The sequence below is a fragment of the Tauraco erythrolophus genome (genome assembly GCF_009769465.1).
Source record: "Tauraco erythrolophus isolate bTauEry1 chromosome 30 unlocalized genomic scaffold, bTauEry1.pri scaffold_44_arrow_ctg1, whole genome shotgun sequence".
Classification (NCBI taxonomy): domain Eukaryota; kingdom Metazoa; phylum Chordata; class Aves; order Musophagiformes; family Musophagidae; genus Tauraco; species Tauraco erythrolophus.
In genome coordinates this window covers 170398-186940 of record NW_028238561.1, presented here as the reverse complement: position 1 = coordinate 186940, position 16543 = coordinate 170398, and the positions used below count along the sequence as shown (strand labels likewise).

Below are 16543 nucleotides of genomic sequence, written 5' to 3'. Positions count from 1 at the left end.
CTATTTTTGTGAGCTGTTTATTCATCCAGGGGGGTCGAAGGAGAATAGTGGTGTCAAAGACGCTGCCGTTTTCAAGGTCCTTGTGTCCCTTCCGTGCCGCCCTAGAAAAGGAACAAAACTCTGTTGACAGCAAAATCCCAGCAGGAGCCCCTGGGCCGAGGGGCACGCGGGGAAGCGAAGTGGAAAGGGTGCCAGGTTTCCGAGCGCCCGGAGGGAACAGGCTTTGGTCTCCGGCGTTTTCAATGGGCCGGGAAAAGCAAATCAGCCCTTTCAAGGCGGATCGCGCCGTTCTCGAGGGCGCACACTGGGGACAATGTGCCATTGGCAGCAGGGCAGGGGGAAAGGGACTGGGTGGCCGTGGCGAGGGCAGGAGAGCCACACGGGGCCGAGAGCTGGCAGCCCCGCTCCTGCTCCGTCCGGCGCCTCCTCGGAGTGTTCCAGGAGGTGCTGGGACCTCCTTAGCCCCATACGTCAGGAATAGCCCCAGGAGGCTGTTGGGATGGGGGAGATGGGGCACCCATGGGTGTTTCTCTCTATATTTTGTGTTGCCTTTAGGACACAGATGGCTCTTCCCTCTCTGCCAGCGTGGGCACGGCTCGCGCGGTGACGGAGCGCTCACGCACCACGCTTGCTTGCTGACCCTCTTCCCACTCCGGGCTTTGGTTTCCCAGTTTTTAATCCATCCCCCTCTGAAAGCTTGTGACCAGGAGAGCCTGATCCCAGCCCAAGAACTTCATCCAACGTCTTTCTCTGACACGGCGAGTTTTGGGGCGATCGATACCCTCCTTGAGCAATGCCGTGGGACGGATGGACTCGTGGCTGCTGTTGAGCACGAACAGGTCGGGGTATTTCCATGCCGGCCGCCGCCGTATCTCCTCGAGAGGAGCAGTGCCGATATCACCAGCTCTGCCGCAGCCCAGCGCTCTGCCCACAGCACCATCTCCCGTCGGCATCGCTCTGGCTCACTGGGGCAGTGCATCCTGGGAATTTCCTTTCCCACTGCCAGAATACCTTCACCCCAAGCCCAAACGTGCAGACGATCTTCCATCGTCATATTTACCCCCCCCTCCCCATCGCTGACCAAAGCCAGGGTGAAAGCGGGGCGGGTTTTTTTTCCCCCTCTTTCTTTCTTTTCCTTTTTTTTTTTGTTTTTTTAATGGCATTTCATTAGCCTCCAAATCAGACAGGCTAAACAATGGCGTTCTGTCAGCGATGGGCTTTCGTGCTGATTTCATCTCCTCTCTCATCCGTATGCAAACCAGCCTCCAGCAGCCTTTGGTCATGCCATGGAAACCGAGGTGCAGGCCCGGAATGGGGGTTCTCGGAGTGAGAAATCTCCCGTTCGCTTTTTCCCATTTGCATAATGCAACTTTTCTTCCCCCAGACACTGAGGCGCTTTGTTTATAGAGAGCCGGAGAGAAAAGGGGGATGCCGGGGACAGAGGAGGACCGCGGGGAGGGGGGAAGCGCCCGGTGGGAGTGGGGAAGAGGAGGGCAGCTCTCGCAAAAGAAGAACGCGCTGAGAAAAGCGCGGGGTGACTGGAAGGGAATATATATGAGGATGGGGACTGGGAAACGGGGCTGGGCCAGTTCCCCGTGATCCTGGGACCCGTGCGCTCCTTTGGCCTCTCCGTGCCAGCCGAAGGGTGCCGGGGGGACTTGGCGTGGCTGAGGATCCAGCTGGGAGTCTGGATCCGCGCTGAATTAAAGCTGGTTGTCATGATAATGCCTTCCAGAGGAAGCAGGAGCCTTTTCAAGCCCTGCATGAAATACCTCAAAGGGTTTTGTGTGCGTGAAGCCCCTAAGAACTTCAACTGGTGGAAATCGAAGGTTTTTTGGAGGAATAGTGACCTGGAGGGTCCATGGGGAGGTGGCTCAGTGACAGCCAGTGGAGTGTAACGACCTGGTTGTCCTGGGAGGTGGGGAGAGAAACTGGGGGGGGGATGAAATCATCCTGGATTTATTCACAAGAGTACGTGGGGCTGGGAGGTAAGGAGGTCGAGCAACGCAAAATTGCAGTTTGTTTCTTTCCCTCAAATCATGGCAAACTCCGAGGTCATGCATGGAGGCAGGGATATGAAGGGATGGGAGAGCCCAGGCCCCACCAGTGCCCCCAGTTTATCGGAGGCAAGTTACCTCCCACCTTGAACCCCTCCTTCTGCAAACTGGTGATCTGGTTATCTTTCACAGACCAGCTTGAGATCTACCCATGGAGGGGGCAAGGGGCTGCTCTTCCAAATCTCACCATCTCTGATAGCTTCACCTCCTGAAAACGAACCCTCATGATTGCTGGCTCCATCCTGGTCAACGCGGTGTCTGGCTTATGGATTGGATGGATGCATATTTGACAGCAATAACCACAATAACAGCAAGGAAATGTATTCATCAGTGACAGGTGACGGCCACGAAACGCCATTAAAATCATTTCAGGCTACGTAAAAATCCCTGCGAGTGATTTGCAAACGAGGTGCAGATGGTAAAGCGGGCACCGGTGGGGTTATTTTGGGGTTTTGTCTCAAAGTGGGGCCACTCTCCTTTGAAGGTGATTTAGCATAAGTCGCCCACTGCCAAGTGAACGTCTCCTGTTGGTTACTGTAAAAATGGGATTGATGCTCCAAACCAGACCTGGCAAAGTCCTGCGGGATGGGCTGCAAGGGCAGGGCCAGCCCAGGGAGACCTTCCAGTGCCTAAAGGGGCTACAAGAAAGCTGGAGAGGGACTTTGGACACAGATATGGAGTGATGGGACATGGGGCAATGGCTTTAAACTGGAAGATGGGAGATTTCCATGGGATCTAAGGAAGAAATTCTTCCCTCTGAGGATGATGAGGCACTGGACCAGGTTGCCCAGAGAAGCTGTGGCTGCCCCATCCCTGGAAGTGTTCGAGGCCAGGTTGGATGAGGCTTTGGGCAACCTGGTGTAGTGGAAGGTGTCCCTGCCCATGGCAGGGGGGTTGGAACTGGATGATCTTGAAGGTCCCTTCCAACCAAACCATTCCAGGATTCTCAAACCATGGGCAGGAGCCTCCTTGAGTCACGTGCTCTTGCTCACGCGTGGAAATCACACGGGTTTAGACTGGAATTAGTTCAAGATCCACTTGTGCCGTTTGTGCTTTGGGGCTCTGCTTGCACCCAGGACCAGCCATTACTCCATCCCCTTTAAAGAGCAGCTGGGATCGATCTTGGATGATCTACGGAAAGTAAAATATTAAATCTGCGTGTAGGAAAACTGCTATCTCATCGCAGCATCTGGTGACTACAGTGTTCTGGGACGGGGGGAAAAGTGAAGGGAAAAATATTTGTGCTTTGGGGGATGATGCTGTAGCTCTGCAGAGCCCCTTTAGCAGCGGTGACACCCACCTCGATGTCCATCTTGGGTGCAGCGGCACCTTCGTGTAGCTTAAATCCACATTGCTGACGTGCCGCGTGGAGCGGCTGGGATGCGGCGAATGCCCTGTAAAAGGGACAGGGATTTGGAGGGGGGTGATTTGGGGCTTTTTCTCTTTGTTTTTAGCCTGGTTTCTGCAGAAAAAGGAGATTTCTGCCATCACAAGGGTGTGCCTGTCGTTTCTCGCCTCTCTCCCAGGAACATCTGAAATGGGGCGACTTCAGCCTCATTTGGCTCGATGTCAGTTTTTGGTCTCCAGACTGCGGGAACCGCTTTAGGGCTTTAGTTATATCTGTTTTTCAGAAGCTCATTTCTACTTCTGACTCCAAAAAGCAGTTTTTTCTTAAACACAAAAAACAGGTGAAGGGCTGTGACCCTCCCCTTCAGACCGGGAGAGGAGAGGGGTCTGCGTGGTGAGGGTTTGCCAGGGTGCAAACTGCAAATGCCCCTGCCCTGGGCTAACGAGCTCTGTGATTAACGAAGCAGCAGAGCATCTCAGTCCAAGGAGACTTCAACCCAAAGGGGTTTTTCTGAAGAAGCCTTGAGCATCTCCAGGTGGCGCCTGGCAGCTCCTGCCCACGTTGAGCCAGAGTTGCTTGCGGAGTCGGGCAATGCCTTGTCCAAAGCCCATCGTGGCAGCCTTTGGGCAGAGATGTGCGAGGAGAGGAAGGAGCAGGCTGTGACTAAAACACTTGATTTGGGTGTAAACAGCTTTGGAAGTGGCCCGTGCCAGGATGGGAAGGGACAGCGGGTCGGTCTCTGCTGGAGCAGGGAGAGGGCTTCCCGGCGTCGCTACCACGCTGACCCTCCCACCCTCCAGCCCCGCTGGTCATGCCAATTTGTCACCAAGCTGGGATTTCAATTAAACCCCAAAAGGAGGGGTCAGGGGTTATGCAAACACGGTGGTAAAGGCCACTCGCCTGGAGGGCTTTCCCGGGGCCGCTGGTGCCGGCCCCTCGCTTTACACAGTCCCGATTGACCCGGGCTGAGGGTCGGCATTGTTCCCCGCGCTCCATTCAAGAGGCAGTTTGTCAATAAAATTGACCTCTCAGCTCCCGGGGATGCTGCTGCCGCCTCCTCTTCCTCCCTCTCCTGCCAGTTCGGCCGGAGCAGAACTAACGGTCCCGCCGTGGTCTTCGCGCCCCTGGACCTGCCGAGGGTTGGGAGCCACGTGCTGCGGGGCACCGCAGCGATCACGGAGCTGCTTCTCCCAGCGTTGGTTGTGGGTTTTTCCTTACTAGTCTCTGCCCTTCGGTATTTTGCATCCGAGGGAGGTTTCCAGCTCGGAAACATCACGATGAGCAACAGATTCGTTTATCCCCTCCAGATCTCCTTCTCCTTTCCCAGCCGTTAGCCATCGCTCTTGCAACCCCTCCCATGGGCATCCCATGACGGTTTTACCGCTCATCACCGCTCACGTAGGGTCGATGTCAGGACCTGGAGGTTTTCTCCAGCAGAATCCAGCCCCGTTAGCCCTCCCCATTACACAACCAGCACCGAAGCCCCACGCAAGGGCAGCATCTCTCCCGACCGAGCCACGTACCCGCCAGCACATCCACCCACTCCGGGCACCATCCCGGCTTTTCGGGGCATCGACCGCTGCTCCTACGTGCTAATTGTGCTCCGGGCAGCGTCAGGAACAAGCGGTGCTTGAACCTGGGAGCCTGAGGAGGCCGTTTCAGCTGTGGGATAAATGGATATCGAGGAGCAAGTGGCAATTAGCGTGGGTAAAGAGCCCCTTAGTGACTGTCCCTTACATAACACCTTTGTTCCAGGCCCTTCACTTCGTATCCAGTTTGTAAATAAACTTGACTCCCAGTTTTACTGGCGCCTTTCTATTCCCCCCTTTATTTTTTTTTTTGATTTTGTTATTCTTTTATACCCGGCGAAGAACGAGCCGATTGTTCGCCCGCAGGGAGACGCGGCGCTTTGAGGCGCTGCCCGGCCCGGCGTTACCCGCTCGCCCCGAAATGGGCGCCGGTAACGCCGAACAACGGAGCCACCCACGCGGCCGCCACGCCAGCGATTTTAATTGCTCCGGTGCCCGGAGGCTCATTACGCTGCTGGCGATGAATGGGGGCCTGAAAACGGGGCTTCCTAATTACAGCGGCTCGAAGGCAGCGGGGGGCTTTCGTTGGGGGGCAGCTTGGCAGCAGGGCTGAGCTCTGCCCCCCGCCAAGCTTGGGATTGGGGAAGGAGTTTGGGGGGCTCTGGATCAGCCCCAACACAGGGACCTGTCTCTAATTCATGTTGTGTCCTCCCCGTCGCCGTGTAACCCGTGGGTCCCAGGGGGCTTTGTCTGCACCCATGGGTGGCCGCTGCCAGGCAGGACATGCCACGGCAGATTTGAGGCACCCTGTGCCAGGCTTTGGCCCCGCTGTAGGGACCAGGGCTCCACGGCTCTCCTGCCTTTAACCTGCTCAAGCCACGGTTTGGTTTTGCCACATCCTTTTCCAAAGGACTCAGCAAGTTCTGGAGATGTTTAGTACCACGAGCAATGGCTCTTCCTGAACCACTGGCACTGCCCGGGCTCTTCCCCAGCCATGGCACAGTGCTGCTGGTCTCCCGAACGGCCCAGCGCCGGTGCTGGTGTCGGTGTGCCACGACAGGGAAGCCGTTGGGCACTGCTCTTTGTTCGGCATGGGGATGCTCAGGGCCTCTGCTCCTCTCCTGAGCTTTCCCTCTCCCATATGGTGCCCGTTATTAGACGCGTGCACCAGCCTCGTCTGACAAGGAGCTTTTACAGGTGTCGCCCGGATAACGATTCACACTCTAACGAAGGTGGGAAAGATGATTAGCTGGCTTTCTACCAAACAGCACACGGCATCAGCTGGTCCTGGGGGTGGGGAGGTGGCAGCGGCTGCGGATGTGTAAGGACACGTACGCCGGGAGCTCCGGCAACCCGGGCTTTGTGCTGCCTCTAATTCCAATGGACTCTCTGGCACCTCTTTGTGTGCCTTAGTTTCCCCAGCTGTAACGGGTAGCCGTGGTTATTGCTTTTCCTTCTAAAACCCCCTTTGAGCAGCTGATTGAGCCCCTGCATTAGCAAGAGATGATTCAGGCGGGTCTCTTGGCAGCTGGGCTGCCGCCGGAGAGGGTGAGGGAGCTGTCGGAGCTGGGGGTCCCCGGGGACAAGGCTGGCAGGGGTGTTTGGGGGGGTGGAACATGAATTAAATGAACCCCCTGGAAGCGGGGATGCGGTGCGGCGCGTCTGGAGCGCGTCCTGCAGACCGCGAGAGCCCCATGGCGCGGGGAAGGGGTCCCTGGTGCCAGCGTGGCACGGGCAGGGCTTGCTCGGCGCAGATGTGTCCGTGCCCTCTCTTGCGTCGTGTCGGCAGGGCCTTGGGTTTTTCCTGCTGGTGGATTTTAAATAAAGACTTTTTTAGCAGGAGGGTCCCAGCATCCCTGAGCCCGGCACGTGCACGCCGCGCACCCAACCCCTGTGAGCTGGCAGAATTTCTTCTCCAGCTCTTTCCACATCTTGAATATTGTTGGAGAGAGGCAAAATAGGAAAAGTGAGAATAAAATGAGCTTTTTTTCTCAGCCGTCCTTTGCTCCTGTGCAGGGAAAGTGGTGCTGTCTCGCAGCACGTCACCCCGCACCCCGCTGCGATCCGAGGGTGAGCCCTGCCTTGAAAAGTGGCAGATCAGAGAGCTCCCTGCTGGGCTTGGGGAAACTGAGGCACGAGCAGCGTCTGGCACCCAACCCACCCTCGAAGCAGAAGAGGTGTGAAGGTGGGCTGCTCGCCCAAACTCCTCACGCCCCGCCGGGGTGCCGGCATCACCCAAACCACCGCCATGACCTGCCTGTCCCGGGATGAGCCCCCGGAGCTGCGGTCGGAGCCGGCGTCGCCTCTCCCCGAGCTAACGGGGCCGGCGGGATTATCTGCTCAGCCGCACCATCTGTTCGCCAAACTGCCATCATTATGTTCAACTTGGGAAGAAAACGGCCCCTACAGAGAAGCAATTTGTTCGCTGACTAAACCTTTCAGGCTCTCGCCGTCCAAAACCCACCGTCGCCGCTGCACGGGCGAGCTGGCCGCTCGCTCCCGGCTCGCTTAAACAATCTGCGGGGAGAGCGGCGGGGTTGGATAAATGGGAGCGGGGAGGGCGCGGGGGCTCCCCCTAATCCGATTACAAAACATAACAGCTTTTCAGAGGGGCCGGGGGGGGGTCCAGGCGAGAGGAGGAGGAGGAGGGAGGTCCATTTCACACCCGACCCCTACGTCTGGGGGTCTCGCAATGATCTCACTGGAGGGGCTTTTCTTCCCGTCGCAGTGGGTCGCTTTTGAAACGCGCTGCGAGGAGATAAAAAGGGGCAAGGGGCTGCCTGGGAAAGAGGAGGAGAGGGCTGGGAAGGAGGGGAGGTGGGAGGGGGTGGCGCGGGGCTGGGGGTGAGCCCTGCACCCTGCACTGGGGGTGATGGCTAGAGCCTGGCAGCCCCTTAGTGGGGCACCGACAGTCTCCCTGTCGCATCCCTCGTCCGTGACACGGTGAGCGGTGTGGGACACGAGGACATGGGATGTGTCATCCCACAGAGCGGGGCTGGGGTCTCTGCGCAGAGCGGGGACGGCAGGAAAACCCTCCCCGGTGCCCGCGGTGGCAGCAGGAACGGAGGCGCCAGGGCCGCTTCCCTGCGTTTGGTGGTGGAAGTTCAGTGGCACCGAAGCACTTGGCAAACGTCTTGGTTTTACCAGATTTTGTGTAACGAACAGCTGAAATTGGAAAAGTTGAAAGTGCTGGTTTGACCTGTATCAAAGTGAGGAGTTTTGAATTCCTGCAACGCCTCAGGATCCAAATTTTCTCTAATTTGATTTAATTCCTTTTAGAAAGGATAAAGATCCCTCTTTAAAAGTGATGGTTTAGGGTCAGCCTGCAACCACATTACTTTTATTATTATTTTTTTACATCTTTGATGCAATCCTTGAAAAAAAAAACTGTGTTCCAACAGCAGCAGATGTTGAAACAAGATGGTCCCGACCGTGGCCGCTTTGGCTGGATAGCCAACCGCTCACGCCGAACCTCGTGGGACAGGGCTGGAGCCCCCTCCCCAGGGGCCAGCGCTGGCGGTGGGGACACCTGCGCCCACAGGAACCCCACATGGTGTGCGCTGGAGGTGTGAAAGCGTCTGGCAGCTGCCCCCGGGCTCGCGGGTGGTGGGTGCCCCCAGGCCTCCTCCCATAAGGGACCCCCACCATGGCAACCGTCACCCCTCCAGGAGTCCTTTGGGGCTGGGCCCCCGCTCCGGGTGCTGCAGGACCCCCCTTGGCTGTGCTCGAACCTGCTCCTGGGCAGGGGGCTTGGGGGCTGCTGCCCGCACCCGGGGCAGGCAGGTGGGGTGAGAGCCTTGGGGTGGGGGGCATGTGGAGATGGGGTGCTGGGTGCTGCCAGGGGTCCTGGAAAGCAGAGGGACCTGGGGGCTGCCTCCGTCTCACAATGGGGCTGGGTGCTGGGGGGCACTTTCTTGTTTTTTGGGGAGGGGGCTTTTTCTTGGCCGCAGTCCCTGGTGCAAGGTGATGAGCAGTAAGGGGAAGGTTGGGGTCACCCCTGTGCTGGGGACCCCTGTGTCACCCTGGTCTTGACTGCTCTGGGCTGTCGCACCCTCTGATGGCCAAAGGTCCAGGAGGGCACCCGTGTCAGTGTGGGGGGGACACACAATGGGGATGGAGAAACCCACAGAACCCACCGCATGGGCATCAGGCTTTTGGGTGAAGGGGGGTCCTGGTGGCTTTGCTCTCCTCCCTGGAAACAAACCTGAAGGAAACTGAGGCAGCAAAGCCGGGCAGGTGCTGTGTGAACTCACTGGCAAATCCCAAAGCTACAAAACATCAACATGTTTTAATTGCTGAGTGCAAAAGCGTCCGTAGAAAGTCTTTGCTGCCTCCGGTGGCACCTGGTACCCCCCTTCCCCGATACAGCCTCCCTCATTGCTGCCTTCTCATCGGAGAGCAGTAGATGGGGAAACTGAGGCACAGAACAGAGAGAGATAGTGGCTCAGCCAAGTCTGGACACCTCGAGGTGTCCCTGGAGCAAGTTGGGTCCCTCCTACAGCGAACACTCGTATCGCTGCAGCATCTCTTCACCCTGCCAAGGCCCGTGGGCACCCAACTGCTCCCAAAACCTTCGGGACCAGGAGCTGGCTCCCACCTGGAGCCAAGCCTGGCTGCTGGGAAATTCAGGCTGCCAGGAGCTGCCCAGCACTGGTGATGCTGGCGAGAAGGTGTGAACCTAGTGGTGCTGGACCTCACCGCGGGGTCGGGGTCGTCAGACCAGGGTGCTGGTGTCCGGCTCCTTTCCCCCACCGTCGCATCCTTCCTCGGCGACCTGTGCCAACGTAAAGACATGGAGAGGGGCAGAAACTGATGCCACCCCCAGCTGCCATCCCCAAACACTGCTGCGGGGGGAGGCAGGATGGGGAGCAGCACCCATCCCCCGCTGCTGCCCGCGCCCCGTATCCCCCTTTTTTTGCCCCGGCTTTACCTCCCGGAGCGCGGCGCTTCCCGGGTCCGGCGCTGCCGGCGGAGGCCTCAGCCCCGCGGTTTTCAGGACGGCTCCTGCGGGCGCCGGGAACCGGGCGAGGGCGTCGGAGAGCGGGGCCGGGCCCGGGCGGCTGCTCTCGCCGGGCCGCCCCTGACACCTAGCGGCGGCGGCGGGCTGGGCCGCCACGGGCCGGCCCCGGGGCTGCCCCGGCCCCAGCCTCCCCGGTCCCGGGGGTAGCCCACCTTCAGCACCGGCAAGAGCCCCAGCCCCTACCCCGGGCACGGCCTCGACGCCAACCCCCCCAGTCCCGGCGGCAGCCCCAGCCCCAGCCCCGGTCCCCAAACCCGCAGACAGCCCCGATCTCAGCGCCCCCGGTCCCGGGGATAGCCCACCTTCAGTCCCGGGGACAGCCCCGACCCCAGCCTCCCCGGTCCCGGGGGTAGCCCACCTTCAGCACCGGGAAAAGCCCCAGCCCCTACCCAGGGGGCAGCCCCGACCCCGGTCCCGGGGACAGCCTCGACGCCAATCCCCCAGCCCCGGCAGCAGCCCCAGCCCCGATCCCCAAAACCGCAGATAGCCCCGATCTCAGCCCTCCCGGTCCCGGGGAGAGCCAACCTTCAGCCCCGGGGACAGCCCCGACCCCGGGTGCAGCCCCAGCCCCTGCCCCGGGGATGGCCTCGATCCCAACCCCCCAGCCCCGGGGGTAGCCCCGACCCCGGCCCCCCCCGAACACGGGGGTAGCCCCAGACCCGACTCCGGCCCCCAAACCGGCCTCAGACGGCCCCGATCTCCGCGCCCCCGGTCCCGGGGATAGCCCACCTTCAGCCCCGGGGGCAGCCCCAGGCTCTGCCCCGGCGGCAGCCCCGACCCCGGCACCGGGTGCAGCCCCAGCCTCGACCCTGGCGCCCCCCGCCCGACCCTGGGTCCAGCTCCAGCCCCGGGGGGTTTTGCGCAGCGCCGAGCACCGCTGGGCTCTGCCAGCCCCGGCTGATGGGGAGGGGCCGCTGTGGGTCTGCTCCTGGCTTTTCCCCCAAATCCCCCTGCCCCTCGCACCCTCTGTCCCGTCCCACTGGGGGCAAAACTCACCCGTGAGGCAGCCCCCGAGCATGGCCAGCAGCAGGGTGATGGGCAGGGCGCAGAGCTGGCGGAGGGCCTGGTCGGTGATTGTCCGGCTGCCCGGGACCACCAGTGGGAACACGAGCTCCAGCCTGCAAACCAGAGCGGGGACACGTTTTTGGAGAGCTCGATCTCCCAGGCAGGGAAACGGAGGGCTCCACTCGTAGCTCCAGGTGATGTGCTATAGAGGGGTGCAGTAACAGAGGGTGCACCCCCATTTCAGGGGTCGTGGTGGCCCCACCTCGGTCCATGGCACCCCTGATTCTGGCTCTTCTCACCTGCCACCATAAGCATCTGCAGTGGCCAGCGCCGTCAGCAGCGTCCCCAGCAAGGCGCCCAGGATCCCTGGCAGCCCGTGGGTGTTGTGGACCCCACACGTGTCCTGGATTTTCAGCCTGGAGCGCAGGACGGGCTGGGGGGAGCGGTAAGGAAGAGCTGGGGTTGGGATGGGGGATGCCTGCCCAGGGAGGCTGTGCTGCGGCTCCGTGTTTGCAGGTTTGGGAGCTGCGGGGTGGCAACACAGCCTCCCCCAAACCTCGGACTGGTCCTCGGCTGGCCCGAGGTGACTCACCGTGAGGAATCTGAAGCCAAGCAGGGAGATCAGGCCAGCCAGAAACCCCGCGATGAGAGCCCCAAAGGGGGTGACCAGCATCTCCCCAGCCATACCCATCACGGCCGCACCAGCCAAGGTGGCATCCTGGATCTGAACCTGATGGAGCAGGACATGGTCAGAGGAATTGGATTTGTGGAGGACAGCAGCATGGGGCTGGGGGGAATTTGGGCTTCCCTGGGGATCAAACTAGGTCTTAATGAACCTAAGGAAGCCTAACAGGCATCGCATTTTGCCCAGGGTGTATTTATGTTCGCCATCCCTGTAGGACAGGACGTGAGCAGTGCAGGAGACTTGCGTTTGTCCCAAGAGAGGACCTGGACCTACCATCCGCAGCGTGCTCTCCTCGTAGAGGACAGGCGAGAGGACGAAGGTGGCCAGGGTGCTCGCCGCCAGCGAGAAGTAGGTGTTGAGCACTGCCCAGGGCTCGGCGTTGTCACGAACAGCAGTGGCTGAGGTGAAGCTGGGCCAGAAGATCCACAAGCAGATGGTTCCTGCAGGGAAGGGGAACAGGCAGGTTTTGATGTTGGGGTTGATCCCTCGTGGGAAAGAGACTTCTTGCTAGTGCCAAGAGATGCAAGCAACCACAGTGGGAGGTTCAGGTTGGACATGGGGGAAAGCTTTTCCCTGGAGAGGGTGGTGCAGCCCCAGGACAGGCCCCCAGGGAGGTGGGGGACCTTTGTCCTTGATGGTTTGCAGGACTCTGCTGGTCAAAGCCACAGCCACACTGTCCTAACGTCAGTGATGGCCCTTCCATCACCACATCTATGACTCTGGTGCTGTAGGATTCAAGCTCCATACCAACCACAGCAAAGACGTCTGCCTGGTGCCCCGTGTCCTGCTGCTCTTTCCTCTTGTCCATACGGGGCTGGTGCAAGATCCGTGAAACCATCAAGCCGAAATAAGCCCCAAAGGTGTGGACGGTCAAGGACCCCCCGCTGTCACTCACCTGGTGAGTACAGAAAAACACCGTGCAGGAAGGGGGGAATATGGGATTTGTCTCTACAGACAAGACAGGTCTTGACATGAGGAACCTAAACCCATGGTCACCCCCTTTCTGGTGGGTCCCCCCCCCGATTGGTGACTTACCCCCATGAGAGTGAGCAGGGTGTATTCATTGAGAGTGAAGAGGGTGACTCCCAGCAGGGTCAGCAGCAGCATCTGCGCTGGGTTTACCCTGCCCAGAAGGGCTCCGGTGGAGATCAGAACGGCCGCGGCGCAGAAGTCGGCACTCACCATGCTGGGAAGGAATGGGAAGGTGTGGGGCTGGACCCGCCGCTGCTGGGGGGACGAGAATGGGAGCTGGAGAGAGCAGGACTGGGGAGGGGACTGGAGCTGAACCTGCAGCCCGGACCCTGTGTCCCACCGCTCCTGCAGCCCGAGCCTTGCGCCGTTGGAGACAACGGGACAACGTGGCCCCTGCCCCGGATGCCTGCCCGTGACATTGGCAGTATTTACACAGCCCTTACTAGTGTGGGACTCAACCCAGAAGTCCTACTTGTCCTCATAATCCTCCTCCAAAGCAGAGCTGTGAGTTTTACAGAGGAGGGAGCCAGTGTGCCAAGGCTGGGCTCGGAACGCGCGCGGGGCTGGGCAGCAACGGCCCCCTCCTGCCTTACCTCGGAGCTCCCACGTAAATTTTGCCATTCCGGAAGAAATATAGAAAGCCCTGGATCAGGACGGCCCACTGGATGGCAAAGGCCATGATGAGGATGCTGGTGGCCACGCTGGCCGGCCCGTAGCGGCTGAAGAAGGCCACCAGGAACCCGAAGCCAAGGAGAGCTTGGAGGTGGACATCCCGGAAACCTGGCAGAGCAGAGGCAGAAGAATGGGTCTGGAGGGGTCGAGGGGGCTCAGACTGCTCTACGAGGTTTGGGGGAGCTGAAGGCTTCAACCCATATAAATCAGCCTTGCTCCACCTACTTGTCTCTGGATCTGTGGTGGATCCAGCCTTGGACCTCCCTTGGAGATCTCCAGCGGTAAAGCCGTGTCCCCCCTCCGCCACCCCGTTTGTAACCACTCTGTGTGGATGCCTCAGTACGTGCACGTGGGTCATCCTGCAGCCCAGAAACCTTGTGAGGTGGCCGAGAGCCATGGGCACCTGTGACACCATCGCAAAGGTGGGTCTGAGACGTCAACCACCCGCCCAGGGACCTCTCTGCTGCCCCTGAAAACACCACGTCCCACTTCGTGGGGCAAGAGGACCAGAAGGGTGACCGGCAAACTGGGACCAGTCAGAGGAGAAGGGACCTGATTCTCACTTGGACTAAACGCCCTTTGCACCCCTCGGCCGTGCCCAGAGCTGTGCCACGTCCTGCCCCGTGAGTCACCGGTGCTGGGTGGGGTTACGTGGGCAGGTGAAACCGGGAGAACCTGCCTTGTCCCTGCTCCCTGCCGATGGCTCGGCTCTGCCCAGCTCCCCTCCCTCAGCCTGGGCACTCCGGAGGCTCCTTGCCCATCGCCTGCCTTGCCCTGGCCTCGGAAAAGCTGGGATTGGTCCCTCATCCCTCGGCCCAGGATGGATTTTGTGGTGATGCCCAGGGTGCAGGAGGGTGCTCCCGGTGGGATCGACCCCCAGCCCCGTGGCAGCACTGAGGGAGCTGAATCGTCCGCGAAAGGAGCTTGGAGCAAATCCCTTGGCACTGCAAAGCCTGGCAGGTGGGTGGGAAGTTCTGCAGACGCCCAAGTGCCGGGAGGAGCTGCGTGGGAGGACGGTCCGGGAGAACAATCCCAGGTTTATCCCTGCACCCAGTGATCCCCTCTGTGCTCCAGCTGCCGAAACGCACGTTCTAGACCCAAATATCCCTGGTTGGGACCTGGCTTTTGTCCAAGCACGTGGGAAATCCTCGCAGCACGTCTGCTTTCTGCCCACCGACCCCTCCGCGGTGGGACGCGCGGGTACCCCAACCCTGCGGCTCGATGTTCCCCCTCCTCTGTTTGACTCCAGATCCAGAGCCGGGCAACGTGACGGGTCTGTAGCCCGGAGGGAGCGTGGGGACAGCCCGTGCCACCCCCTCGGCAGTGCCTGGGCACTGGGTAGAGCCAATCCCCGCACCCACCCGGGGCGAGGGTACTCACGGGGGTGCTGAAAACCCGAGTCCTGGTTCCTCCAGCTGCAGTTCAGCTGCGGGGAGCAGAGGCCGGGGCTGTTCTCCGGGCTGTACCGGACAAAAACGGCGAAGAGGATGATGGTGAGGATTTGGAGGAGGAAGCACAACCCGGAGAGCTGAAGCCTCGAGGCGGTGGTGTGCTCAGCCATGTCACGGGGCGACCGGGACAGACAAACCCCCCGAAACCGGGAAGAAGAAGCGGAGAGCGGAGCCGGGGCGGCAAACTCCGCCCGCGGCGGCGGCTGCCAGGTCCTGCCCTCGCCTCGCCGCTTCCCGAGGGCGGAAGAGCCCGAGCGGGAACGGGATGGCATCGCCGACACGGAAACACTGCGCTGGCTGCCCCGGCACGCCCCGGCACCCACTTTTGCCATATTGGGCATCTCAGGCCACCGCGCCGGCATGGGGCTTCGAGTGTCGGCATCCATCTCGGCTGGGTGCCAGAGGGGCCAGGGGGGATTTGGGGAGATGGGGGGGAAGCCGTAGCCGGGGACTTTTTGAGGTTTCAGCCTTTCTGGAGGTTTTCCATGGGAGAAATGGGATGTTTTGGGGGGATCTGGTCAGAGAGAGGAGGTGGAGGGTGGCACAGTGAGAACAGCTGGACTGAGCAGCTGGAGAGGTGCCGGCTCGGGCGAGCTTGGCAAAGCCAGCGTTGTCCCTGGACAGTCGGAAAAATGATGGTTCGGGGGGGGGATTTGGTGAAGACGGGGGCTGCGGGGCTGCACGGGGAGGGGGAGAAGCTGAGCCTTGAAAAACGAGGGCGAGGAGCGGAGTCGGGGGCTGCTGGTACCAACTGGCACCCGGAGAGGTGGGAGCACGAGGGTTTCCTCCGCTTTCCTTCGGCTGCGTCTGCCGAGGGGTGTTTGTAACGCACCGGGAGTGGCGACAAATCCCTAAAAACAGAGAGGAAAAGGAGCTGGGAAGTAAAACACAGCGTGTGTTTGGGAAGCGACTCAGGGAATTCCTTCCCGCAGCACCGGGGCTGAATTCTGCCCTCCGATAAGTGGCGTCGGGCCGGGGCCGTGCCCTGATGCCAACGGGCCAGGGAAGGGGAACGCGGCACTTCCGGAGACCCCGGTGAGCGCCGTGCTCCAGGCTGTGGTTTCGGGAGAGCCGAGGGGTGCAGCTATGGGAAAACACAGGGAACAACTCCAGCCCGTTCGTGGTACTGTGGCACCGGGAAACGGGACCCTCTGGCCAAGGACCCCTGAGCCGCTGCCAAAGGGGGGGTCAGGATCCACTTTTGCATCCGTGGGCATGGGAAGGAGCACGGAGCGGAACAGAGGGAGGTCACGGGCGCTCCCTGAACAGCCACGGATCCATGGAATAACGGCGGGGAGATGCGGGGAGGGGTTCAGCCTCTCTAAGGGGCCGGGGGGGCCGGGGAGCTGGCGCACGCCGCGATGCCGCTTCCCCCCCCGCCTTCCCCGGGGAGGTTTGTTTTCCGTGCCGTGCGTGCCACGGCGAAGGCCGGGATCACTGTGTCCTTTGGTGCCGGGGACAGACGCCGCTTGTCTTGTGTTTCCTTGGAGAAAGAGCTTCCTCCACCCTTGGAGATGGACCCCGGGGGAGGGAGAAGATACGGGAGCCCGGAACACAGCCCCATTGTGTCGCCTTGTTTTGCTCCCGGCATCGTCCTGGCCCCACGGTGACGGTGGAGAAGCATCTCCGACGCCTTTGCGCAGGGCAGGATGAGGCCGGTGGGATGCAAGAGTGGTGGGACCCCCCCCCACCTTGCACATCCCAAGGGATGGGAGCAACATCCTGCCGTTGGAGACTTGATGGTGGACAGGACCATAAAATTAACCGCTGTCTGCGGGAGCAAAGAGCACCGGCCCGGCGCTGG

General features: G+C 60.7%; 1 protein-coding gene across 1 annotated transcript; it reads right to left on the bottom strand.

Annotated features, from left to right (window-relative positions):
- Positions 1–9648: 9648 nt before the first annotated feature.
- RHBG (Rh family B glycoprotein) lies at positions 9649–14849 on the bottom strand. Its single transcript, XM_086630356.1, has 10 exons — positions 14669–14849; positions 13210–13396; positions 12680–12830; positions 12392–12539; positions 11918–12084; positions 11552–11689; positions 11259–11392; positions 10951–11072; positions 9865–9938; positions 9649–9708 (listed from the first exon to the last, which is right to left on the bottom strand). The coding sequence occupies exons 1-10, from the start codon at positions 14847–14849 to the stop codon at positions 9649–9651; spliced, it is 1362 nt and encodes a 453-aa protein (XP_086486482.1).
- Between the last annotated feature and the right edge of the window lie 1694 nt (positions 14850–16543).